Source organism: Asparagus officinalis, chromosome 6 (assembly GCF_001876935.1).
Source record: "Asparagus officinalis chromosome 6, Aspof.V1, whole genome shotgun sequence".
Lineage (NCBI taxonomy): Eukaryota > Viridiplantae > Streptophyta > Magnoliopsida > Asparagales > Asparagaceae > Asparagus > Asparagus officinalis.
Window position 1 is genome coordinate 51,349,012 of NC_033799.1, and position 27,999 is coordinate 51,377,010.

The following is a 27,999-nucleotide window of genomic DNA, read 5'->3' on the forward strand; positions in this document are numbered from 1 at the left end:
ATTATAAACGGATCAGGTCGGGTTGATGGGTCGGGTCATAAATTGTCACCCCTAATCACACGCCCTCCATTTACCTATTCTTTTTGGCCCTGATGAAGATATTTTAGTTGTACGTCTATTTTAGTTGTTTGTCCTTTGATTACCCACAATCTTTTATCACAGCCACAAAAGCAGGTGGGATCTCTAGCAGTGTCAATAATTTTACGGTCCTTAATACATAATTTTATCTTTCATCGAGAAACAAAAAACAAGACATTACTTGCAACAGTTCAATCGTGCAGAAATCTCAAAGAAAAATAATAGAATGCAACATCAGCTCATCTAAACAACTATATTAACCAAAGCATCGAGCACGGCTTGTCTAGTTGGCAAAGCTGGGATAGCTCCTCTCCCCATTACTGTCAATGCTCCACATGCATTTGCAAACTTGAGAGCATCTCTAAGTCGACCTTCATCCTGTTTTAGCATTGAACAAGAGAAGATCAGTCTACAACATAGAACAAGCCAGAGCATAACTTGCAGCAAATATTTACCATGCCTCACACATAAATTAATGAGTACATGTGTCAACAAGTTCGCTACAAATCACTTGGGTTAATTGAAAACAAATCCCTACGTTGGTGACCACTTGTATCCTCTAAACTTTTTATTTTAGGTTATTTCATAGAAACAACCTTTAAAATATAGTCATTCTATAGAAACCACCTCTGATTTTGTATTTATATATAAACCATCTTTGAAGTTTTTTTTGTTTGCAATCAACCACTTAGACCTACTTTGAAGTCATGTTTTTTCAGTATTCCTGTAACTATTAGTTGTCATATACCAAATATATTAGAGAGATAGTCCTTAATTAAGGTTAGGTGGGGTTATCAAAAAAATTATCTAAAAAGTGGGTCCAGGTGGTTGATTGCAAGAAAAAACACTTTAAGATGGTTTATGTATAAATTGAAAATAAAACGTGATTTCTAAAAGCTGACCATATTTTAAAGGGGGTTTCTATGAAAGAAAAACCTTATTTTATCAGGACTTTTTCTCCTGAAACTCAGCTGAAGAAACTTTTTGCCATCAACTTACATGGCAATTTAGTATTTTTTCCAGTAAAACCATGGAAACTTTAAGTCATTGTCACATAATTCTAGGAGTGTCCATTTGAGCCAGCCTAAAAATCTAGGGTCGGGCCAAGCAAAAGGCCCTGACCAAAACTAGGACCCGGGCCAGATTTTTTGCTCTTTTTTTTTTTTTGGTCAAAAAAGGGCAAAACTTTGTAAAGAAAACTTATACAAGTATCACAGATTAACATATATATATATATATATATTATAAGTATATACTTACATATAAGTATATATTATATATACAAGTATCACATATTCACATATATAATACACTTTGATTTAAGTATTTTTAGTTTATTTTCTTACTAAAATTTGTTCCTCGATTACACTTTGATTATTTATTTCTTTGATGTTTGTTTGAATAGGCTACACCCAGTTTAAATTTTTATGTTGATAGTTGAATTATCAGGAGATAAATATAATCTAAAGCCAATTTAAATGTTTATTTCATTTGAATTGGTATGAAACCGAGCTTGACCTGAGGAAGTATAGTGTTATGAAAGTGAAAACACTTAAAAAAATATTATAAAAGGAAGATGAGTAATAAAACCAACAAGCTAAGATGATTGATTTAAAGTGGGCTAAAATAATAGAAAATAGTTAATAAAAAATCATAAACTAAAGATTAATGCTAACTCTAGTACACTTTTATATGATAAAAGCATTCATATATGCATATGAAAGCACTAAAAATAGTTTATGAAAATCTCTTCTAAAGATTCTTAATTTTACTAAAAAAATAAAATCATTCCATAACAATTCACAAAATATTATCTTTTGTTGCTTCTATTTTATTTTTTATTGAGTCGAGATCAATCATTCTTCATCTTTATCTTTTTCCTGGGCAATTTTGGAGTGTCTTTATCATCTACATTGATTGTGATATGAGACTGGAGCATGTTATCTTTCCTTTGGCTTATTCATCTTTTGTCTTCTCATCTAAATTCACAAAAAAGTTGAATATATTTCTTATATTCAACACAAACTTCTGTCAATACGGATTTTGATTTTTTTTCTATTTTAATAAGAATAAATGTTAATTTCATATATATAAACTTTTTTATGCTTTTAATTTATTACTTAAATAAGGTTACGAGCTACCTCTTTTTTCTCTGTAATGAATTATTCTGTTGTGCATCCAATAATAATTTCTGATGTGTCATAATATTACATTTGCTCTTTCTGTGTCATTTTCCATGAGGATCTGAACTAAATACATTACATTTTTTATTATCAATTTGCTTTAGATTATAATATTAATATTTAATTTTGATATATTTATTTCATGAAGAAGGGATATCACTTAATATTGGTACTACATCATCAACGATTCTTTAATATTTATCATTTGGACACTTATTATCAACATCTCTTTCCAATTTCTTGTTGTAGCCTTTGTAAACATAGAATTACTGCTCAACTATATTATAAATGGTAGTTATCGTTGCCTTAAAGGTGCGATGGTGTGTCTGTATATTGATAAATTATTCTTAGGTTTAATTGTATGAATTTTAGAGTAGGTTTTCTAAGATCATACATCTTTCAAATATTATAATGGTTGTATATATTAGTAAATTTGAATCGCTCCTACATTTATAAAGAGTCTTAATGGAGATGTTTTTGTCTTGACAGCTTACTCTAAAAGAGCGCTGCATATTAGCTTTAAAATATATTTTTTTTACAACGTTATATGGATGTTTGCTTGGTTTATTTACTATTCTCTTATTTCTTTAGTAAGTTGTATCTTTGGATTGATATATATTATTCACGTAATTTACGATGACATGCATATCTTCTCTATAAATTTGAGATAGATATAAGGTGAATTTTATATTTAGTGGCCTTTAATAAGAATTTTAGTAATGAAATATAATACCTTCATATTTAGAGATCTTGAATTCTAATAGTGTTATTACATCTTGATCATGTCTTTAAGAATTGATCATTTGTTAGTAGTCATACCCCTAAATAAAGTCACATGCAGGGTCATGATACTATATAAGAATAAAAAAGGACGATTTTATATTTTTTGCTTACACAGAGTCATGACATATTAATTTTTTTTATCTTCCATAAAGAATATTTCTTTGATTGAAACAAAGTTGTTCAATATATTCTTCAAGGGCTATTCAGTCAATGTTTCTTTGATAAATATAACTTATGTTAGTGATAATTGAATTGATTCATGGACGTTTCGAATTCTATTTGAAATGAAAACCTCTTAATTCTTTTGAAGGATATCTTTAAATTTTCTAATAGTTCTCCATGCACAAATCTTTATAATTTTTTACTCTATAAATATTATTACCATTAGAGATTATAATCAATTAACGTTAAGTTATTATATTATAGTCATTTATTAGTTTTTTATAATTTAGTCTTCTACAATTGCTCTTTTCTTTGCCAAGTTCTAAATTTTTAGCTTTTTATTTTGTGTAATTTTAAACATTCGAGAGTATTTTGTCTAATTTTTAAAACTTTTTTATTTTTTTTGTAATGCTTCATGTAATAAACTGATACTATTGAGCTATTTCATATATTTTATTAATCTTATTTAAATTGTTGAAGTATAGATAGTTCATGGGGTATTAGTATAGGATACAAGTATGATTAAGATAGATTATAATTTAAATTAAATATTTAAAATAGTACAGAGTAATTTTAACTATGGAAAGCTTTTGCCGAACTCGTGCTTTTAAGGGGAGTATGATATTTATTTTCCTTAATTTTTCTTTTTTATAATTTTTGAGATTGACTTTTGTCTCTTTAATTTATTTGGTGAATTTTGTAAATATCACATCCACATTATGTACATTTGTAGGTCTACGTTGTTCCTGAGTTCGACCTTTAGAGTAGGCATTATTTGTCTTATAAATTTATTTGGTTTTTGCATATACGCTCTTTATTTTGTAGACATTTGTAAATTTAATATTTAATAATTTTATTTAGATTTATATTTCAATTTAAACTATAATATATATGGGAAAAGTGTTCCTAAGGCGACGCTTTAAATAATCATCTAAGGACGCGGCCTAAAATCACATAAGTGAGCTATATTGTGGATGATCCGTTCCGTTAAACTTGATCTACATATTTTAAAACCCCAACACACCAAGTTTGGGGTGAACCCGTCGTTGTTTGACCCTTCATCCACTCGTATCAATTTTAACGGTTTCGAATGAATAGAACTTTTCACATATTAAAGTTATCTAGGCCTATGTTCATAACAGCTCACAATTATATCAATATCTTACTTTCTGCATTAATCAAATTACAGATCGTTTAATTGCGAATTCAATCACTCCAATCAGTGGATTACTAACAATATCACACTTCCATCGCTTTGGAGAGAGTACCTTAAATATGTGCGCACGATAATTCCAAGAAAATATTCTTTTTCTTTTTGAATTCCTCCAACACAGCAATATTTTTTTCTGTAACATACTTTTATAGGTTTGTCTTAGTTGTGTCAGTCGAGGAAGACATTTATGTGATATTATACTGTCAGCTGGTGCAGTAAAACCAGCAAAGCATACTTGAGAATGTTCATGTCCTAAATAAAGCATATGTAGTTAGAAATTCATCAATAGCACTATCCTGTTTAGTGATGGTCATTTAGCATGCGTGATGTTGAGCTTTCCTGTTAGTTAGTTTCCTATATTTAGTTTAGCCCCACATTGATTAGAGTCAAATTATTTGTAATCCTAATACTATTAATAAGACTTGTGAGTAGAGGGACAAATCATCCTCTCTAGTTACTTTTTGATTACATGGTATCAGAGCTAAGGTCATGGTCCAAGTAAAATCATCCTCTCTAGTTACTTTTTGATTACATGGTATCAGAGCTAAGGTCATGGTCCAAGTAATTTTATAAAAAAGAGAGAGAAAGGGGAAAAAGGAGAAAAGATGAAGTCCAATGTGAAGCCCAAAGGTGTCGGGAGTCAACAGATGCTCGTAGGAGTGATATAGTCTAGTTAATCATCATGAGTGAAGTGAAGATCATATGGATGTTTGATAACCATGTGCTAAATGCATGGTCTAGTTAGCCTACGAGTGAAGTGATACAAGAATAAGTAAATTGGTTAACCCAAGAGTGAAATAGTGCAAAAGTTAGTGAATCCTGTAGAAGATTAAATTATAGTTGAATTGAACTGTACTCGCAAATTAAAGGGGAGGTGTTGGGGTGATTAATATGTGATACAGTCTCACATCAAATAAGATAAGAAAGAATGATGAGTTTAAATAGGAGTTTGGGTCAATACCTAACAACTATAGCTTTTGATTTAAAATTGATTCATAGCTTCTGCCTAAGGCCCATTAACTCTAGATTGCACCCAATTTCTCCCCAACACATGAGATGTATACGAAGCTAAATATAGGACAAATTTTTGAAATCAACCTTTTAAAGATTTTAATCAGCAAAAACGACCTCCTCATAAATTAATTAGCAAAACCGACCCTTTTCATCTGAAAAGAGATGAAAAGGGTCGGTTTTGCAGTGAGAGTAGGTGGTTTTACGAAGTGTACGGGACTAGTAGTCCCGTACACTTCGTTCTTAATTCCCAGCCCTTTTGTCATCGCCCGTTGTTGGAACACTTTTGACCTCTCTCCTCCCTGTCTCCCCCTTCTTCAATCAATTCAAATGAGATGATGCTCTCTTTCTCTCGCTAGGGGAAAAAAATCAATGTACAAAACCCAAAATCCCAAACTCACCCGCACACCCTCCTCCCTCCTCCGCTCATCCACCCACACCCTCTCCTCTCTCAATGGACAACAACATCATCATCATCAAATCCCCGAAGACACAAAAAGACCCGAAACCCCCCGAACCCAAACCCTCACCCACCCTCTCTCCTCTCTCTCCTCTTCATCCACACCCTCTCCTCTCTCAATCCCAAACTCACCCGAACCCAAACCAGGTCTTTCCTCTTCGGGCACCGACTCAAATCGGCTCAGTTGGTCCAATGGTTCATTGGGGACGAGGAAGAGAGGATTTTGACAAATGGGTTGTGCTCAAAATCTGAGCTTGTGAAGGAAGGAGTGGAGTTCTAGAGTAATGGAGATTTCTATGAAGGGGAGTTCAATAATGGGAGCGGGGTCTACAATTTTTTTGGAAAGGGGAGGCATGAAGGGAGGGGGTCAGTCACGGGAACAGGGGTCGGTCTATTAAAACGAAGTGCACGGGACTAGTAGTCCCGTGCACTTCGCAAAACAGACCATTTTCATTTGAAAATGGTCGGTTTTGCTAATTAATTTATAAGAATGTCGTTTTTGCTGATTAAAATCTCAAAAAGGTTGATTTCAAAAATTTGTCCCTAAATATATGTCAGTTGGTAAAGCCCCCAGATATCTCTGCTTCAACCTACTAACTAAATTAAGTATTCTGAACAGGACAAATATGTCAGAGATTTTTTGTTGTGAATCTTCAACTATTAGCATGAAGAATACAGAAAACAGATATTGCAAATTTCAAAGATCTTAAGAAAAGAATTGTACAATAGCAAAACATTGCTATAAACTTGTTTGCAAGAATCCCTGAAAGTTTACCTGAAGCAAGGAAATATCAGCAGCTAACTGAGATAATATTCCGGCAACAAAAGCATCACCAGCACCAGTTGTGTCTACTTGATCCACCTTTACACCACTTACCCTCCCATGGAATTCCTGTAATGGTGAAAGACATAAATGCTCAGGCGAAGAAGGGGGTCAAAGAGGAGGGGAAAAAAGAAAAAAAAACAGTTGTACATGAAATGAACTTGCTCCTTAATACTGGGGGGGAAAAGAGAATTAGTTTCATGAGTTTCAGATCTACTTGGACAAGAACAAGCGAAATAATGGCTGATTTCTCAGGTTAGAATTAATACTTAGAGTTTCAGATCTACTTGGACAAGAACAAGCGAAATAATGGCTGATTTCTCAGGTTAGAATTAATACTTATTAGATAATTCAGTATTTATGAGCTTTTAAAATGGCTGATTTCTCAGGTTAGAATTAATACTTATTAGATAATTCAGTATTTATGAGCTTTTAAAGAGGGTAATAAGTGATCCATGTATATAATCAGCTTAAGCCTTAAATTTTAGGCAACTATAACCATCAGTTATAAGTAAGGATGTAAACGGATTCAGATAATCTGAATAAATTCCACATCCATATCCTCGTGGATATCAATATAATATAAAAGTATCCTAACCATGCAAATTCAATAATGGATAATTAAATTTTCTTTTGCAGAAAGAGACATGAATATGAATTATCTGATCTTAGATATATACCCCCATTTCTAAATCTATTAGTTTTTAGACAATGACCACATGCCATTAGACAACCTAAGTCGTCTAATAACACAATTTTGATTCACTTAATCTTTACGACCTTGTCGCTTCTGGTTTCTCCAAATTATTGACTTTTTTTATTATGATAATTGTTTGCATCAATAGGCTTAATATGCATATCCATCATACTAGAAATCATCAATGCTCATGTCCTTATTTCGTTTTAGTGGATATGATACTAGATTTCATCTCCAAAATTTATCCATACTCAGATTTGTACTTAATTTTAGGATAAAAAACTTGAGCTTTTTGTCCTCAGGCAACTCCTTCCCAATTCCCATTATAATGTCTGATCAATCTATGAAGTAATCAGGGTTTTAACCTACTCTTGAACTTACTAGCATTAGTTCTGATGTTGTGATCTCAATTCCATCTGTTTCACCAACCACAATCATGTTGTCCCAATGTGAGGCATCATCATTATTGCTTTCCTAATCATTATTTGTTGCCCCAATCACCATATCGAGATTGATTGTTGTCTATTTCAATTCATGTGCTTTACAAATTGGTTTACACAATCCCATGTTTTTGGATATGCTGGATTTACGTTTGGTAGAAATGCATCTTATCATGTAGGACATAGTTATGTGAGTGCACCTAATAAGTTGATTCTAAATCAACAATCACTGTGGTAAAACTTACAATATTACATAACATGGATATGGGCCTCAAGTATGTGGGTGTCTTAAAATATCCAACACAGAGACCTTGCAAAAAACTGAAAGGACATGGCATATTCCATAGATGTGGGTGCAAGCTAAATGCTTGAAATGAGTTTGTTGAAAATACTACGTTCAAGTTTCAGTTATCACCTCTTTCAAACAACAATAAATGATCCAAAATGATATATAGACCCAATCAGACTGAAGTAAGGAGTGGGTTTAAATCTGTGCAATATTCTAGGAAAGCGTGTAAAAAAAGGAAAGCAAAAGAAAGTACAAAAAGCAGAAACTTCAATGTTGAAAATGTATAGTTCAAGTGTACGATCGTATCTACACAGATGATGCAACTCAATAATATTATTAAAAAAGCAGTGCATAAAACTATTACAAGTTATGCATTAACGAAATTTTGAATTAGATCTTCTTAAGAGAGTAGGTGAAATAAAAGTATACCTTAGAATAATATCTGCAGCCATCTGGGCCCTCAGTGACAAGGAGCAATTTCAGGTTTGGGTGGAAAAGTTTACGGACTACATTGTCATCATACGGATCTTCACCTTTAGTTAAAAAGGTGATTTCTTCTTCACTTATCTGTGTTACATTTGCGTATAGTCAGAAAAACAATCCCATTTTCTAGCGTCTAAGCCATTAAAGTCATCACATACAAGGAAGAAAAAAATTCAAAATGCTAAATGGGATGTGGTAAAATTCATAAGACAGATAGCTACCTTGATTATATCAGCGAAATCCCATATGCTTAAGATTCCTTCTCTAGCACTCTCAGCAGATGGCCATAGTGGAAGTCGAAGATTCGGATCATAAGATAGGAGAGCTCCAGCATCCCTAGCAGCTTTAGCTGCTGCAATATGTGCTGATTTACATGGTTCTGTGATAAGACTTATAGATCCATAGTGAAAGATTTTTGCCTGGCATAGGTGTTAGAAACTAAGTTATGGTGCATTAAAAACTACAAATGTAGATCATATATTTCTCTGATTAAGCCTGAAATTCATTATTTCCACTACATGAGTACCTTCTTTATGATATCAAGGTCAAGCTCTTCTTCTTGAAGCAACATATCAGCACTGGGATTACGATAAAACATGAATTCACGCTCACCGTCACTTTTCAACGTGACAAAAGCCAAAGCTGTTCTAGCACCAGGATCAAAACGTATTCCTTGGTTATTCACATTATTTTCCTTCAGTATATCAGCCAACATGTATCCAAACTCATCTTCACCAACCTGTAAATGTCAATTGAATGAACGAGGGTTTCAGATTTGATCATTTCCCAATCCCGCCCCTCTCCCAAAAAATCAAAAACAAACAAGTATGCACAACCCACCAAAATTGCAAAGATAAGGGGGAAATTTTTAAAAGAAGGGTTTCAGAAAATTGAAAGTCATGTTATACAACCTCATATAAGAATGAAAAAGGAACATTTTGTGATAAGTGCATGTACCTAGTACAAGAAATGGGAAAAAAAAAGCATCCTGAACATAAAAGACTTTTTGATTCCTCTGTAAAAAGAAATTGCATATACTAAGACTGAAGGTATATGTGAAACTTCCCAACAAAAATTTGTCAAAGGAATTCCAGGGTATCTCCTACAAGAAACACAAGGCAAAGATCACTCCTGGCTTCTTCCCTTGATCCGAAGAATATAAGAAAGTCAAGTTATGCACTTCTGCACCCTGTGAGCTTACGCAATGTATCTGTCGTGGATTTTGTCATAGTTCTAAGGTGACCTAATATGATTTGCAGAAAACAAGTTAGACTTCAAAATAGGAAGTCGCACAGTGAACTTTCTCCCATCAACCATGGTAGGTTTCATTCACAGATTTCTGCTTATTCTTCTCAAGTGATGATGGTAACTGGAGTAAGCGACCGCTTGAAATATGAATAGGGCTCTTGGCTTTTTACTATCTTGGAGTACATAGTGAAACTCAGATCTTAAAAATATCAACCATGGAACACAAAGAGCTTCTTTCATCAAGCACAAATGGTTGTATGAGTTTGATGGAAGCTACTATAACAACAGTCAAAGTCAAGCTTGCTTATAGTTATAAACAAACTAAATTATGAGTAACTTGACTCCCTATTTTAGGAGTAAATCATATGTTGCTACAATTGAATTTTTTCGTGTTAAGTTCCATAAAATTGTTTTGATCTTCAGATTCTATCTAGTATTTGTCTCTGGATCATTTTTTAAAATAGTTTTTACTAGCCCCAAGTTGTTTTTCAGTCGAACATGAACATTGGCGTTACTTGTGTGAGGAGGTATTAATGTTCTTGCGAGAAACTTGCAAAACTTTCTTATTGTACCTTGTAACAGATTAGACTTTCAGCTTTCTTGTAATCACTATGGTTATCTGCATCTTCTTTCACTTTTGTAAATTATTTCTTTCCTGAGGTTTTTCACATTAGACTACTTCCCCTTTCCTTTTCACTTAGCCATGGATTATATGGAATTCCTATTAGCACTATAAGAAAGAGAACTGCCAACAAAAGTATAAACACCGCTATAGGATGACGATGCAGCTTATGGAAGCATGATAACATGAAGTATACCTAACAATGTGAAGAAAGGAAAACAGGAGACAGGAGATAGTGAATAGCATGTGGAATAGGAAACAAAAGACTCAAAACCAACTTACAGAAAAGATACAAAAGATAGAATCAATATTTGATTTAGTGCTAAAACCAACTCAAAATGTTATCAGTAAAAGATAGGTAAGCAACATATACACCCTTATAAGAGCATGTTTGTCAACTCCTTATTCTGTGAAACCTCATTAGTTACTTATGACTTATAAGGATGTAAGAAAGTAAGTAAAATGTTTGGTAAAGCCAGTAACTTAGAAGGGTTTGTGTATAGTTATATGTTCGATAAACCAATAACTTATAAGGTTCTACTAACTGTCAAAATGACCAAAATGGACACATTATTGAACCCAATTGTTGGTGACTTTATTAATATAATTTTAATGGAAAATAACTATTAATATTAATGAAAATTTTAACTAATTAACACAATTAATTATTACCAAATTAAAAATATTTAATTAAATATATTTTACATGCCACATTATTTGTTGTCATTATTGACTAGTATTGAGATTACTTATGTAATTTATATTAAGAAATACTTATTGTAATTAAAAATAATAATTAATTCATTAATTGATACAAAATAAATTATTACATAACAAGAAAAATACTCAATTAGAATGTATTTTATATATCCCATTATTTATTATTATAATTACTTTGACAAAACATTATTTATTTTTATTAATAGCTAATATTGAGACTAACTAATTAATTTCACATTAACCAAATAAATATTATTAATAAAATTAATTATTAATTAATTAACTAATTAATATATAATAAATTGTTTCATAATTATCAAATATTTAATTAAGACATATTTTATAAATCAAATGTCAAATTAATTAGAATATTGTGATTACAATAACATTCTTCTTGTCATATTTACTCAAAACTGTTTTATGATATTAGATAAGATATTTGCTAGTTTGGGACATTTGATTTGCTAGTAGATATTGTGTGTAAATCTGATCTAGCCACTCATATCTTTATTTTATCTTTTCCTACTACCAATTCATCTTAGACATCCATCTTTTGTAATTTAAATTAGCCCCTCAAAATCCAAGAAATTTTTGCTTAACTCGTTTCTTCAAAATCTTGATAAGTAAAATTCCTTATAAGTAACAAAAATAAGTTTGGAAATATCAACTTATTTTTTTACTTACAAGAAAGAGATAAAGTAAAAAAAGTAAACATTAACCAAATATGTAACTTGACACTTATAAGTAAAAGGACAAATTTTCAAAACCGTCCTATTTGCAAACTTAATTGCAAAAACCGACCCGTTTTGTACTTATTTTTCAAAATTGACCTAGTTTCAACCAACTGAGTCGATTTTGAAAAAAAATCATCCGAAACTTCACGGGATTTCAAATCCCGTGAAGTTTAGTCCTCCGCTAATCCTCCTCTCAACCATCCATATAAGATCACGGGACTTGAAGTCCCATGAACTTTTAGTTCACATTGAACTTCACGGGACTTTAAGTCCGTGAAGTCTCAGTCAGTTTTTCAGAGAGCTCCGCTCTTTGGAAAATTGTCCCTACAACTCCACAGGACTTCAAGTCCCATGGAGTTTGACAGAGCCTATAAAAGGCTCAGGACCCCACTCGCGATCTTCAGCTGTTCTCACCCACGCGACCCTCTTATCCTTTGTTCCCAAACCCTAGCCCTTTCTCCCGCCACCCTCCACTGTCACCGCTGTCGCCGCCGAGCCTACCGCCTCTTAGGGAGGATCTTCATCACCGTCGTTGATTGATCTCGCCACCCGTCACTACCGGAGTTCACCGAAAATTAGAGCATCGATAAATTTTAGGTAAAATCTTTAAAAAAATCTTATTATTTATATATTCTCACTATTTCATGCTGATTACTTGTATAAATTTAGATTTTAAAATAAAGTTTGAATTGTTTATAAATTTTGTGAAGAAAAATTAAATAATTTTGTGTACGAAGGTAGAGGGGAAATTATTAAAAATTATAAAAGTTAGTGTTATTATAAAGGTTTGACATTTTGTTAAAATTATGGATGTCTAAAATTGATATAAGAAGATTTAATGATAAATAACAATTTCTATATTTTTTTCATGTAATATTGATATTGATTTTTTTACTTTTCAGATGTAACGATGAACGATCGAATCGTAATTTTTTATTTATATAGTGGAAAGATTAACTATCTCGAAAATAATATGCCCGTGTATGACGAGATGTGACGAAGTCGTTGTTTATATCAAAATCGTGTACTTTCGATGAATTGATTAATGACTTGCACAAACTTACATTAACCAACTCACGTGAGTATCACCTCAACATTATTTGCAATTATCCTGTTGCGAGGAACAGAACAAGCGGCATTCAAATTTCAATTGACTACGATATGGGTCTTATTAAAATATTACATGACGAGAAGCGTTCGGTAGAATTATTTATTGAAAAGCATCACAAAAATTTGGGCAAATCGGTGAATCACGACGAAATATACTCCTGCATGTTGGATGACCTTAAAGTTGACTCCACTGACTTTTTATCTCCGCAACAAGATGTAGGATGGATACAGTAACAATACTTGAGCAGTCATTCGCTTGTGGGCACTTCAAATGCATTCAATGCTAATGCTCCCCATAAAGATCCAATGCCTTCCATAGGAGTGGCGATAGAAGATGATAATGCAAGTGTTGAATCTGAGGATGATGATGAAGAGGATGGCTTACAAATCAATAGCATGACATGTTTGATAGATCATGATGAAGGAGACAACCAATATATTGACGGATGCTATACTAACAATGAGTATGTCGTGTTAGAGGATCCGCCACCCAATGAACTTCATGGAGAAGAATAGATTGATAACTTCACGATAAAAAGTATTCCTATTGGCACTAATATTGTTGATGATACACAAGGCAAGGACTTCTCATTCAAAAAGGACAATCTACTTAAAAGCAAGGAGAAATTGATTCATGCGCTTTGTTTGTGGGTCATCCAAAAAAATATCAAGTTTAGACAAATAAAAAGCAATGCAACAGGGTATAATGTAGTTTTTTTTACCGCAAAGATGGCGGAGAAGAAGATAGTGGTGAGCACCATGACGACAATGCAAAATGTCCTTGGAAGCTTAATTCACACTTGGGTGTAAAAGTAGGCGGCAATTTAAAATCACACACTACAACGGACTTTACACATGTAGCAATCCTTAATTAAAGATGAATCATAAGCACGCCTCCGCCTCTTTCATATATCGATTGATTATGCCTAATCTAAGGGAGGATCTTAATCTAAGGCCAAAAGATATTCGTCTTTTAGTACATAAAGCAACTAACTTGGATGTATCTTACAATAAGTATTGGAATGCTCGGAGGAAGGCGATAATAAAAATATTCGTGAATTGGGACAAATTTTATGAGACCTTACCACATTATCTTGACGCACTTAAAAGAAAAAATTTGGGGATAGTGTATGAAGTATCATCAGACCATGTTGATGGCGGAGAACGACGGTTCACAAGTGTATTTTGGGCTTTTGGGCTTTTGGGCTTTTAGGCCTTGCATTGAGGGTTTTAGATATTATCATCATCTTCTTAGCATTGACGGCACCCACTTGTACGGTAAATATAAAGACGTTTTGCTTGTTGTAACTGGAATAGACACAGATGACGGTTATTTCCTTTGGCGTTTGCAGTTGTTAATGTTGAATATACGAAAAATTAGGCATGGTTTTTTGCATTCATTAGATATCATATCCCTAGTGTGGGAGCGCAGTCGATTACATTCATATCTGATAGGATAAAAAGAATTCTAATAGCACTACAACGTTATTTTCCGTCGCCACATCAACATCGCTATTGCTTGCGACATATTAGGGATAACTTCAAGAGGAAGCATGGACAATTGCAGCTTCAAGATCTTCTTTGACAAGTTGGTTGTACAACGGAAAAATTAGTTTATCAGTAACTACGGGAGAGGATTAAGTTCATTTCAAGAGTTTCCCATGATCGGATCGAAACTAATTTTGGGTCCGCACAATATTGATAAGTGGGTTTTATGTGTAGATGACGAAAAACGGTTTTGTATGATGACCACGAACGTTTCTGAGAGTTTCAATAGTGTGCTTAGGGGAGCATGCGGTATGCCAATACAGTCAATATTTACAAAAATATTTTACAAACTTAATAAATTCTTTCTCAGACGTTGCACACTTGGTGCAAATATCTCTTCAGAGCTGATGCGTTTTAATGAATGGGAGGTCATTGAGGGAATATCACATAAAGAAAGTCACTCTTACAAAGTTAATATGCTAGTGGATCACGCTTGTACATGCACATGCAATGTACCGTAATTATAATGCCTTGTTCCCATGTTACCGCAGCTAGCTCTGATCTACTGCGTGGTGCGAGGATTTCACATTATACATTCGTCGCAGATTAATATTCAACATACAACTATCAACAAACGTATAAAGAGTGTTTTCGTCCACCATATGATAGTCGATATTTGACACAAGACGGGCCACGATATTACCTCCTTTGTATAAAAGATCAACTGAGCAACCTCGTTCCGTACGAATAAGAAATAATATGGATGACGGTCGAGAAGGAATTAGGAGGAAAAATAAGTGTAGTAGATGCGATCAACCGGGCCACAACAAAAGCAGTTGTCTAACTAGGATTAGGCGTTGATTAATTTTAATTCTTGTTCCCATGTGACAATCGTTTTTTATAATATGTAACCTTCTAATTTTAATCCTTATTCTCATGTGACAATGGTTTTTTGTATTATGTAACCTTTATATTTTAATCCTTATTTCCATGTGACTCTCGTTTATGTAATATATAACCTTCTTCTTTAAATCTTGAATCTTGAATAACATATGATTAAATCATTCAACTGAAAAATCTAATTTATTATATTTTAATATTTTAATCTCAGATACATCCATTATGGATCCGGGACCGATGCAACCCAATGTTTTGTACCTTCATACATATCATCGTTCACTATATTGGCTTGGGACATGTAAAAATTGGTGTATATATATTCTTTATTTTTTGGCGCTAATTTTAATTTTCCTCAATATATTTAATCAATTTTGATTAATACGCAACCCGTACCAGAAATCACCATAGTGAACCATTCACAAAGTCATTCGGGCTGAGTCATTGAGGATGAGAGAGTACTATAGTAGTTAGCTCAAGCCGGTTTTAGGGAGTGTTCAGCGGTGAGGTATATTAGGCTTGACTGGTCTCTTATCAGTGCACTAATTGAGAGGTGGAGGCCGAAGAACAACACATTTTATATGCATATAGAAGAGTGTACTATTACACTGCAGGACGTAGCCGTCATACTTGGGCTCCGTATCGATGGCCCGGTTGTTACGGGCACCGATGATCATAATTGGGCCGAAGTATGTGAAAGGCTTATTGGTCAGGTTTCCGACTTGATGAGTGGTGCAAAGAAGCTATCGTTGCTTCGTACGTCATTTATGAGAGATATACCAGCTGATGTCACGGTTGAGACGCCTCAGTATCACGTTTGTGCTTATATATTACACATGATAGGGTGCATGCTATTTCCTGATGCGAGCAAAAATCTTGTGCATGTATGATGGCTGCCACTGCTAGAGGATTTTGGTGTATGCGGCAGTCTGTCATTGGGTAGTACGGTGTTGGCATACCTGTATAAAGAACTAGGTAGGGTCTCCTTAATACAGAATGAAGAATTCAAAGGATGCATGATATTAATACAGATTTAGTCATGGGAACGCATCCATATTGGACGATCTACTTTGCTTGTGCACCGCGATCTACAGGGCCAATTTCCTTTGACATACAGGTATAATTATGCATAAATTTTATTCATATTGAATTTGTACTCATATATTCATTATGTCAAATAGTGATACGAGTCGTCGTGCGAGCACCATTGATCGCGGAATTATCAAGAGTGGGTTGCAAAGAAAATAACAGAAGAACACACAAAAAAGTTGATTTGGGCGAAGGAAAATACCTTCTCTAGATTATGAGAATTAATAGATTACAAATCTCTCTCTCTAGATTATGAGAATTAATAGATTACAAATCTCTCTCTCACAATCTCTCTAGATCAAAGAACAACCTTCCTGATCTCTTTTCTAGATTACAAATCTCTCTCTCACAATCTCTCTAGATCAAAGAACAACCTTCCTGATCTCTTTTCTGATTCCAATTTGGTTGGTCTACCCTAGGAAAGTCGTGTTTCTATTTATATCAAATAGAAATCCTAAACAGTACAGGAAACTAGGCTCATGCCCAAAACTACGTCGCGGTCGACCGCGAAAGTATCACGGTCGACCGTGGATGATTCGCGGTCGATCGAACCAAAACCCGAGAACAGTTTTGATTACAGTCATGACGCGGTCGACCGTGGTGGTCGACCGGGATCTTGCGGTCGACCGTGGCGGTCGACCAGGATCTTGCGATCGACCGCGACGGTTGAACGCCTTCAGATCCAGCTCCTCCTGAGCTTCGTGCACGTTCGCGGTCGACCATGGCTGATTCGCGATCAACCGCAGAAGAACCAGCAGCCTTCTTCCTGTTCTTTCCTGTAGTCTTTGACATTGCCGCCCCCGACGACTTCTTCCACGTCTCTATTCTCAAGATACCATGAGAATCATCTATCCTCACACTCCTGATGAGGATCGCTAAGTTTTCGAAGAAAGGAAGAAGATACACCCGTATCATGGCTCCCCCTTTTAGGAACTTGAAGTCCCGTTCAAGTTAGAACTGAAGTTGAGGGAACTCGCGAGCCCTTCCTTCTCTGTTGAACCACTTGGCTTTGCTAGGAACCTGACCTTGGCGTCCGATCAAAAACGATTCTTTAGTTCCTCATCTCGTCGTAGTCACTTTTTGCTCCAAAATACAATCCTCTTTCGATGGCTTTTCTGAAAGTCTAATGCACAGGGAAACAAACTTCTTGCTTGCATTCACTAGCCTCTTCGCTTGCGTCGTCATCCCCAAGCTTGTCTCCCTCGGAAGAGATGCCAAACAAAATATGAACTTTTCACCGTCTTTGGTGAATGTATATTTTTGAACCTGCCTCTCATAGATCGCATATCTATCCTATAAGTACGGATTATCCGGTACAATCTGACAAACATCCAATGGAACGACGTCGCACGTGACCTCGTCAATATACGACTCGTGGAGCGCAAATCTGACAGTGCATTGATCAACTCCACTCAGTCTCTCCTTCTGAATCCATCCCAATGGATAGGGTTTCGGATGCTTGACCGTCTTTAGACCTAGCTTCTGAACCAAGGTCTCGGATATCAAATTCTTCTCGCTGCCCGGATCAATAATGGCATCAACCAAACTGGTCTTCACTTGCAACTTCAGCACAAAGAGCTGCTCTCGGAGGTCTTCGTCCTCTTTCGTGATCTGTTTTCCTATCATAAGATTAAGGTTGTTGTTGGGCTCTGTCATCCCCAGGACTTCTTTCGGACCTTGAGCTATCACATATGCCTTTTTCTCCTCCTTCAATCCTCTTGGCTTGAGATGATGATACTTCTCCCAGCACCGATCAGCAACATGCATTGTCTTCTCGCAATGACTACAAATCAGTTCTGCTTTCCCTAGATCATCCTTCTTCTCCTCCTTATATTTGGAACCACTAGACTCGCCTCCCGTCTGTTTGGAGTCTCCTTTCGTTTCGTTGCCCTTCTTTTGCCTATACTCAATGGCAGTGGCCTTCACACTCGTCCCTGCAATAGTCTCGACAGTGAATAACTTCATCTCCTTCCAGATGTAATCACTCAATCCTGCCATATACTTCATAAACACAGAATATTTCTCTGTCGTAATGTTAAGAACCATCGCCTGATGTTGGAATTCCGTCATATACTCTTGGACAGTCTGGTTGAACCGTTGACGCAATCCGTACCACTTGTACCAACGCTCTTCGAAGAACCCTATCGGATAGAACTGTTTCCTGAGTAGTTCCTTGAACTTGTTCCACGACACCGTCTTCTTCTCCTGTTTGTAATAGGATTTTCACCATGTCAAGGCATGTTCGGAAAGCTTCAGAGTAGCGAACACAAGCTTCTCCTTAGATGAATATCCGTAGAGTGTAAATTAGGTCTTCATCCGCTCGATCCAATCATCAAGCTTCTCGACGTTGACACTCCCGTCATAAACAGAAATCTCCATTTTGAAGTCTATCTTCAAATTCTGGTAAGAATCCTTACCCCTTTGGTGTGAAACAAACCTAACAATACGGGCCTCCTCATCTGAATCAGAATCCTCGCATTCTCTATCGGACTCCACAAGTTTCTTCTTGCCTTTCGAAGAAAATTCCTCATTGTTTCCTTTGTCTTGGACAAGATTGACGAGCTGTATGAGGGTCAAACCCATTGTCTCCATCTGCTTCTCCAATGCATCTAGCATTGCTGAGCTATCACCTTGAGTCATATTCTTCTTCCTTGATTTCTGGACTCCTTCCAATAAAATAAGGATCTCGCCTACCTTCTTGAATTGCGATCGAGTCAGGACTATGCACAGGATACCCCCTTCGCAGGATCTGATCGCTCTGATACCAACTTGATACGAGTCGTCGTACGAGCACCCTTGATCGCGGAATTATCAAGAGTGGGTTAGGAAGAAAATAACAGAAGAACACACAAAAAAGTTGATTTGGGTGAAGGAAAATACCTTCTCTAGATTATGAGAATTAATAGATTACAAATCTCTCTCTCACAATCTCTCTAAATCAAAGAACAACATCCCTGATCTCTTTTCTGATTCCAATCTGGTTGGTCTACCCTAGGAAATCGTGTTTCTATTTATATCAAATAGAAATCCTAAACAGTGCAGGAAACTAGGCCCATACCCAAAACTACGTCGCGGTCGACCGTGACGGTCGACCGCGAAAGTATCGCGATCGACCGTGGATGATTCGCGGTCGACCGAACCAAAACCCAAGAGCAGTTTTGATTATAGTCATGACGCGGTCGACCGTGGCGATCGATCGGGATCTTGCGGTCGACCGCGGCAGTCGACCGTCTTTAGATCCAGCTCCTCCTGAGCTTTGTGCACGTTCGTGGTCGACCGTGGCTGATTCGCGATCGACTGTAGAAGAACCAGCAACCTTCTTCCTATTCTTTCTTGCAGTCTTCGACGTTGCCACCCCCGACGACTTCTTTCATGTCTCTATTCTCAAGATACAATGAGAATCATCTATCATCACACTCCTGATGAGGATCGCTAAGTTCCGGAAGTAAAGAAGAAGATACACTCGTATCAAATAGGTATAACGTGAAGTACGCTAAGTACAAAACAGCGACGTGAAATATAGAGTTTTACCGAAATGAGCTTGATAGCCTCCAACACTTATAGGTAAATATAAAACTCAATTTATTATGAATATTTAAATTTTGTTGTAGATACTGATAAAGGTTTATCTAATTTCAGTTCAAATGGAGCCCCTATTCACCATCAGAGCTCGATATGCATACTCTTACACCTATCTGTCGAGATAGCGCTGCTTTGTGGAGAAACAGAGTCTCATTGATATGTTGGAGATTGTGGAGATGCATGTCTCGGATCATGTGTTACGATAATTTTTGCTCTCTCAGCATGTGTCGAATCCTGTTGGGCAAACAATCGTAGGCGACAGATGTTAATTTTGTTCAAATATGTTAATTTTGTGGATCGATTATTGTTTATATATGTGATTTTCGTGAGTATTGTTTGATTCATAGCTGAATTTTATAAATATTGTTGATATTCAATATATATATGATTTTCGTGTGTATGATTTGATTCATGTATATTGCTGTGAATGAGGCGAATCATTTCATGTATATTATTGTGAAATAGTTGGTCATGTTTGATTCATGTATATTTCATCATTTATAAAAACGTCGTGTATATAAAAAACATGCACAGCTTTTTTAAAACCGGCAGCTTCACGGGACTTCAAGTCTCATGGAGTTATAGGCGGACTTTCCAGAGCGTTGCTCTCTGGAAATGCCAACTGAAATATCATGGGACTTTAAGTCCTGTGATGTTTTGCACGATACTAAACATCACGGGACTTGAAGTCGCGTTAAACATCACGGGACTTGAAGTCCCGTGATGTTTAATCACGCGCTTAAACTTCATGAAGTTTTTCCCCAAAATCGACCCAGTTTCAACCAGTTGCCTGAAATTAGGTCGATTTTGGCAATTAAAGTGGATATGGGTCGTTTTTTGCAAATAACTTTGTAAATGGATCGAAATTGAAAATTTGTCCTAAGTAAAAACTACCTTATAAGTTGAAATAAGTAGCTAGGTTGTCAAACATTATCTAAGATTTAACTTGTAGTGCTAAGGAAGCACAACAACATCAAGCAAACCTACAGGCACGACAAAAAAAAAGGAGGAAACAAAGGTGGAACAGAGTGAATATAAAAACCATGCACAACATGGACATGGACACAGAACATGACAATTCCTTGGAAAGCAATACGTCAGGATGCAGCGACATGATGCTAGAATAATAAATGGTAAAAAAAAGCTTTTTACCAACAACCATCGATAGATATTCAAGTTCAGACATATTTTGAATAATAATGTAAGAATAACATGTATGCTAAAATAGTAATTTGCGGTATAGTTTTATGACTTTGCAAAAGGATCAGGCTAGTTCCTTTAATTGTCCATGGAGAAATTCAATGCGACCTCTTGCCTTACATTGAAAAATATCGAAGTTTATAATAGTTTTGTACAAGCTACCATGACTCTTTTCCACTAAAAAAGAACTTACAATGTATAAATAAAAGAAATGAATATTCAACATGCAGAAAGAAGTAGGCTAAAGGACCAATTTAGTCCTTACACTACGGTTTCATTCGCAAATTGGCCCACTCTTTTTTCTCAACTTAGTCTTTGTACCTTACTAGATATAAACTTAGTTCTATTTTAACCTTTTGTTAAAGACCTGTTAAGTACAAATTAAAAGGAAAATTCTATACCTAAGCCTATCATTTTCTTTTTACTGTCAATTCTACCCTTAAACCTACCATTTTCCTTTTATTGTTAATTCTCTTCGGTTCCTCAGTGTTCCTTAAAAATTTCGTTCTTTTAGAAAAGAACTCCTGATCCCTTAAGGAAAAAAAATTTCCACTCACAACAAAAAAAAAAGATTCTTTTACTGTCAATGCCTCTTATCTTTAAAATAATGCTGGGGGCACACCATCGACCACACTTCCAACCACACCCTCACACTCTCTATAGTGCTAGTGGGCCATGTATGATATTTTTTTTAAATACCATGCATGGCCCACTAGTACTATAGAGAGTGTGGGGGTGTGGTTGGGAGTGTGGTTGAGGGTGTGCCCCTAGTGGGACTCTTATCTTTATACCTCCATAACGTTGTCCATGGAAGTTCGAATCCATCACTCTGCCACAAAATTTCTCATCTGAAGAGTTATACAACAAAATCATGGGATATTATCACCTGTCATCAATCCACATTTGTACTACCAACCTGCCTATCATTTTTTATCTTCTAAATCATTTTGGCTTCACAGTTGGTGAAGTACGAGTAAGAATTTTTTACCTATCTCATTGGCATCAAAAAGGGGGGGAAACCTTCATCCATCCTTACTTTTAATTCCTATATTAAGTTAGTATAGTTCAATGTTTATAACTACCTCAGGAAGAATAAGGTAATACTTTTGTACAACTTCCAATTTGCATCAGTCTTTCTATTAGTATGTTGAGAGGAAAAAAAATACGATTTCTATTGCTTCAGATTTTGATTATGAATATATTGAATAATTCTCCACATAACTCTAGCTAATAATTGATTGTTTATGATCCAAAACTAACTTGTCTGAGTTTATTTGTAGTATGTTGCTGGTGCAGTATCATCTCCCGGTCCAGGAGACTTAAATAATCTTAATCTATAACAGGTATTGAACATTTGAAAAATGTGAATATCCAACATATGGAGAGCTCAAGACACGAATGCTTTCTCAAGTAGTTTACTCCTTGTTTTCCATCATCCAAGAGATTACCCACATTTGGTTATAGTGTTTACTTCTAAATGAAGGAAAAACAGATAGATATCTCAGAGGAGGTTAATTTTCTAACATTTTCCTCAGTTGCTTTCAATTTCAAGAATATACAACATCTAAAATTTAGATAAGTACTGAGATTTATGTCATTATGGGCAGTATGGTCATAAATGAAAAGTTAACACCCTATGTCTAACGGATGTTAAAATAGGACTTAATTTATAACTAAAGTTTGGTACTGGTACTAGGTTGAGAAAAAGAAAGTGGAGGGGCAAATTTGAGAATGAAGTCCCAGTAGAGGAAATATGTTGTCCTTTTAACGAAAGAACTAAATGGAAGGGTAAAACATGTGAATAAAAAATGTCCTATAAGTGGTTTAACTTAAAACATATATTATAATTGACGACACTTTTGAGAATGTCCAATATGTATATGAGGAATGTCCAAAAAAATTGTCTTGTCCCACCCAAAATATGGCTAATAATAGGACTGTTTGTAATATATAGGTATGGATAATAATAAAAATAAGGACTTAAAGCTTCAAAATAGCAGAGGACAATTAGGGGCTCTAATAACCGTTATAGCAATGAGATTCTGCGACATAAGTTACCTAACCAACGACATTTGATGGAAGATTGTCAAAAGGATGAATCACCTAGAAACACGAATGTAGGATTGAAACAGAGAGGTAAACCAAAGCTACAAATAGGGCCAGGAAAGAAATATAGTCTATGCCTTAGCAGGAAGAAATAGACTAGAGACCAATCTTTCTTTATGATTATATCTTGCTCATTTGTTTGGCTTTAATTGTAATTTCGGATGCCGCAGAAAGATCCACCTTCGAGATATAATTAAGAAGAAAACACTAACAAGATGGTAATCTACAGAAAACAACAATAAAGTAATGTGTCCATTATCTAATAAAAGAGAAGGACAAATTTTCAAAAACGTCCTATTTGGACATTTAAACCCAAAAACAGACCTATTTGTCTTTTATTTTCAAAAATCGATCTGGTTTCAGTCTCAGCATTGAAACCAGGTCGGTTTTTTTGAAAAAACTTCACAAATTTCACGGGACTTGATGTCCCGTAAAGTTTAGCAGCTATTTTGATAAGCTGCTAAACTTCAGGGGACTTAAAGTCCCATGAAGTTTGAAAGTTCAAAAAATCTTCACGGGACTTCCAAGTTCTGTGTAGTTTCAAAATTAAAAAAAATTCACGAGACTTGAAGTCCCGTGAAGTTTGAGGCTGAATTTCCAGAGAAACAATTCTCTGGAAAAACGACCCTGCAACTCCACGGGACTTCAAGTTCCGTGGAGTTTCACTCTACCTATATAAGGCAAACGCGATCCGTGACTCGTCCTAACGTCCCCTCTCCAAAAACCCTAGCCCCCTTCCTCCTCAAACTGCTCCCCTCACCCCAACCCTTACCCCCGCCCCTAACCCCTCACCTCACCAGCGTCGCCACCGACCTCGACGCCGTCCCTACCACCGGTCATCACCGTCGTCGTCACCGTCGGAGTTCACCGGAATTAGGGCATCGTCAATATTAAGGTAAAATTTAAAAAAAAAATCTTTTTAATACTAATTTTTTATATATTCTCACAATTCTTGGTGATTACTTGTAAAAAAATCAGATTTTAAAATAAATTTGAATTATTTATGAATTTTGAGAAGAAAAATTATATTGTGTATGAAGTTAGAGGGAAAAGTATCGACATTTGTAACCGTGAAGTTAGAGGGTAAATTAAAGTTTGACATTTGGTTAAAATTAGGGGTTTACTAATATCGATCTAAGAGATTTACTATCTAAAATTATGGGTTTCTAATTATGGGTTTCTAATATTGATATTAAATTTTTTACTCTTCATAGGTAACGATGAACGATCGAATCGTAATTCTTTGTTCATATGATGGGAAGATTAATTATCTCGGAAATAATATGCTCGTTTATGAAGGAGGTGTCAGCCATTGTTTATATCAAAACCGTTTACTTTCGATGAATTGGTTAATGACTTACACAAACTTACATTAACCAACTCACGTGAGTATCACCTCAATATTATTTGTAATTATCCTGTTGGGGGAACAGAACAAGCGACATTCAAATCTCAAGTGACTATGATATGGGTCTCATTGGAGTGTTAGTGTTGGGGGAACAGAACAAGCGACATTCAAATCTCAAGTGACTATGATATGGGTCTCATTGGAGTGTTAGCGGACGAGAAGCGTTCGGTGAAATTATTTATTGAAAAACATCAAAGAAATTTGGGCAAATCGGTGAATCACGAAGGAATATACTCCCGCATATTGGAGCACCTTGAAGTTGACTCCGTTGGATTTTTATCTCCGTAATAAGATAAAGGTTAGACACATTCAGAATACGTGAGCAGTCACTTCTAATATCGATACTAACACGGCCCATCTAGATGATAATACAAGTGTCGAATCCGAGGATGGTGATGAAGATGATGACTTACAAATTAATAGCATGACGTGTTTGATTGATCGTGATGAAGGGGACAACCAACACATTGACGGGTGTTATACTAATAATCAGTATGTCATGTTAGAGGATCCGTCGCCCGATGAACTTCATAGAGAAGAATGGATTGATAACTCCACGATGGAAAGTATTCCTATCAGCACTAATATCGTTAATGATACAACAGGCGAGGACTTCTCATTCAAGAAGGGGGATCTATTTGAAAATAAGGAGAAATTGATCCATACGCTTCGTTTGTGGGCCATTGAAAAAATATCAAGTTTAGGCCAACAAAAAATAACTCAACAAGCTATAATGTGGTTTGTTTTTATCGTAAAGATGACGAAAACGAAGAGAATGGTGGACACCACAACGGTAATGCGAAATGTCCTTAGAAGTTTAATTCACGCTTGGATGTAAGAGTAGGCGGGAAATTTAAAATCACGACTTACAACGGACTCCACACATGTTAGCAATCATCGATTGAGATGAATAACAAGCATGCGTCCGCATCTTTTATATATCGATTGATTTACCTAATCTAAGGGAGGATCTTGATCTAAGATCAAAATTTATTCATTTTTTAGTACATAAAGCAACCAAATTGGATGTATCATGTAACAAGTATTAGAATGCTAGGAGGAAGGCGATGATAAAAATGTTCGGGGATTGGGACAAATCTTATGGATCTTACCATATTATCTCGAAGCACTCAAAAGAGAAAATCTGGGGACTGTCTATGAAGTATCATCAAACCCTGTTGATAGCGGAGAACGACGGTTCACAGATGTATTTTGACCTTGGCCCTTGTATTGAGGGTTTCAGATATTATCGTCCTCTTTTTAGCATTGATGGCACCCACTTATACGATAAGTACAAAGACGTTTTGCTTGTTGCAATCGGAGTTAACGCAGATGGCGGATTATTCCCTTTAGCGTTTGCAGTGGTTGATATTGAAAACACAGAGAATTAGGCATGGTTTTTTGCATGCATTAGATATCATATCCCTAGTGTGAGGGCGTGATCGATTACATTCATATGATAGGATGAAAAAATTCCAAGAGCACTCCAATAACATTTCCCGTCGCCACATGAACATCGTTATTCTAAGAAATTATGTAAGTTTCTAAGCTAAATTAAAACTGTAATTTTTTAATTAAGATGTTATTTGCTAAATTGTGTATATATTATTTAATTTGCAGGTCCGTGCTTTTTGATAACATTGAAGCTGAGATTGATGAGCACATGCCTGAGGTTCAAGATCCAGCGGCGTTAGGAGTCTTCAACAGGATCAAGCAGATAATAGCACAGGTGTTTCATAAGACTCATGTCGACGAGTTTGCGGCCGTGAGGACAGGTCACGGTCATTTGGGCAAATGTACACGCAATGACGTAGGCCACGAGACGATAACGATGGAGCCAACACTTCTCATGCTGATGGAGCCGGTACTTCTCAACATCATACACAACCAGATACTCAGATAATCGAGGCTCATCAGTAGGAACGCAGGGGTGGGGAAGAGCGAGGGGAAGGGGGAAGAGAGGAAGGGGAAGGAGAGGAGAAATTTTGGGTTGTATGTGATCTTATTTTGTTAAAATTTATAACTTTTATGATTTTTCAAATACTATACTTTTGTGGATCAATTATTGTTTATATATGTGATCTTCGTGAGTATTGTTTGATTCGTGTTTAATTCATGACCGAATTTTAAGAATATTATTATAATTCAGTGTACACGCGATGACGTAGGCCACGTGACGATGACGATGGAGCAGACACTTCTCATGCTGATGGAGCCGGTACTTCTCAGCATCATACACAACCAGATATTCAGATAATCGAGGCTCATCAGTAGGAACGCAGAGGGTGGGGAAGAGCGAGGGGAAGGGGGAAGAGAGGGAGGGAAATGAGAGGAGGAATTTTGGGTTGTATGTGATCTTATTTTGTTAAAATTTGTAACTTTTATGATTTTTCAAATACTATACTTTTGTGGATCAATTATTGTTTATATATGTGATCTTCGTGAGTATTGTTTATTTCGTGTTTAATTCATGGCTGAATTTTAAGAATACTATTATAATCCAGTGTATATGAGATCGATTATTGTTCACAGGTGTATTTTCGTGATTATTGTTTGATTCAGTATATATTGTTTGATTCATGTAAATCGATTAATTCATGGCGAAAATTTCATGTATTATTTTGGATTGTATGTGTAGCTTTCATAATTACGTTGCATATATAAAAAAATGCACAGGTTGTGCATGTATTTAAATCCTGCAGCTTCACGAGACTTCAAGTCCCGCGAAGTTGCAGTTCTCATTTTTCAGAGTCGCGATTTTCTAGAGAATGAGCTAAAACAACTATACGGGACTTGAAGTCCCGTGAAGATTTTTTAAACTTTCAAACTTCACGGGACTTCAAGTCCCGTGAAGTTTAGCAGTTTATCAAAATAGCTGCTAAACTTCGCGGAACTTCAAGTCCTGTGAAGTTTTTTCACAAAAACCGACCTGGTTTCGGCGCTAAGGCTGAAACCAGGTCGGTTTTTGAAAATAAATGTGAAATGGATTGGTTTTTGGGATTAAATGTCCAAATAGGACGGTTTTTAAAAATTTTCCTAAAAGAGAATACTTAATAGTACACAAAGAGACTTCTTTTGCAAACGTATCTTGCGTACTCTCTAGATGCGAACAGGAAACTATGGCAATCATGATGCAGTATCAAATATTACCTTCCCAATAAAGGCCGATGAAC

At 35.6% G+C, this 27,999-nt stretch overlaps 1 protein-coding gene across 1 annotated transcript; it reads right to left on the minus strand.

Annotated features, from left to right (window-relative positions):
- Nucleotides 176-27,993, minus strand: LOC109845402 (probable fructokinase-6, chloroplastic). The gene is made up of 6 exons (XM_020414656.1): nucleotides 27,977-27,993; nucleotides 9,149-9,361; nucleotides 8,844-9,041; nucleotides 8,569-8,706; nucleotides 6,666-6,782; nucleotides 176-456 (listed from the first exon to the last, which is right to left on the minus strand). Exons 2-6 carry the CDS (start codon nucleotides 9,335-9,337, stop codon nucleotides 322-324), a joined length of 777 nt encoding a protein of 258 aa, XP_020270245.1. The 5' UTR covers nucleotides 9,338-9,361; nucleotides 27,977-27,993; the 3' UTR covers nucleotides 176-321.

What these genes read in the sequence shown, in the direction of transcription:
- LOC109845402 (XM_020414656.1), bottom strand. Translation starts at nt 9,337, where the DNA reads ATGTTGGCTGATATACTGAAGGAAAATAATGTGAATAACCAAGGAATA. An exon ending in GCTGCAGATATTATTCTAAG is followed by an intron (nt 6,783 to 8,568) that starts GTATACTTTTAT and finishes TCACCATTACAG; the next exon opens with GAATTCCATGGGAGGGTAAG. An exon ending in CTGATATTTCCTTGCTTCAG is followed by an intron (nt 457 to 6,665) that starts GTAAACTTTCAG and finishes ATGCTAAAACAG; the next exon opens with GATGAAGGTCGACTTAGAGA.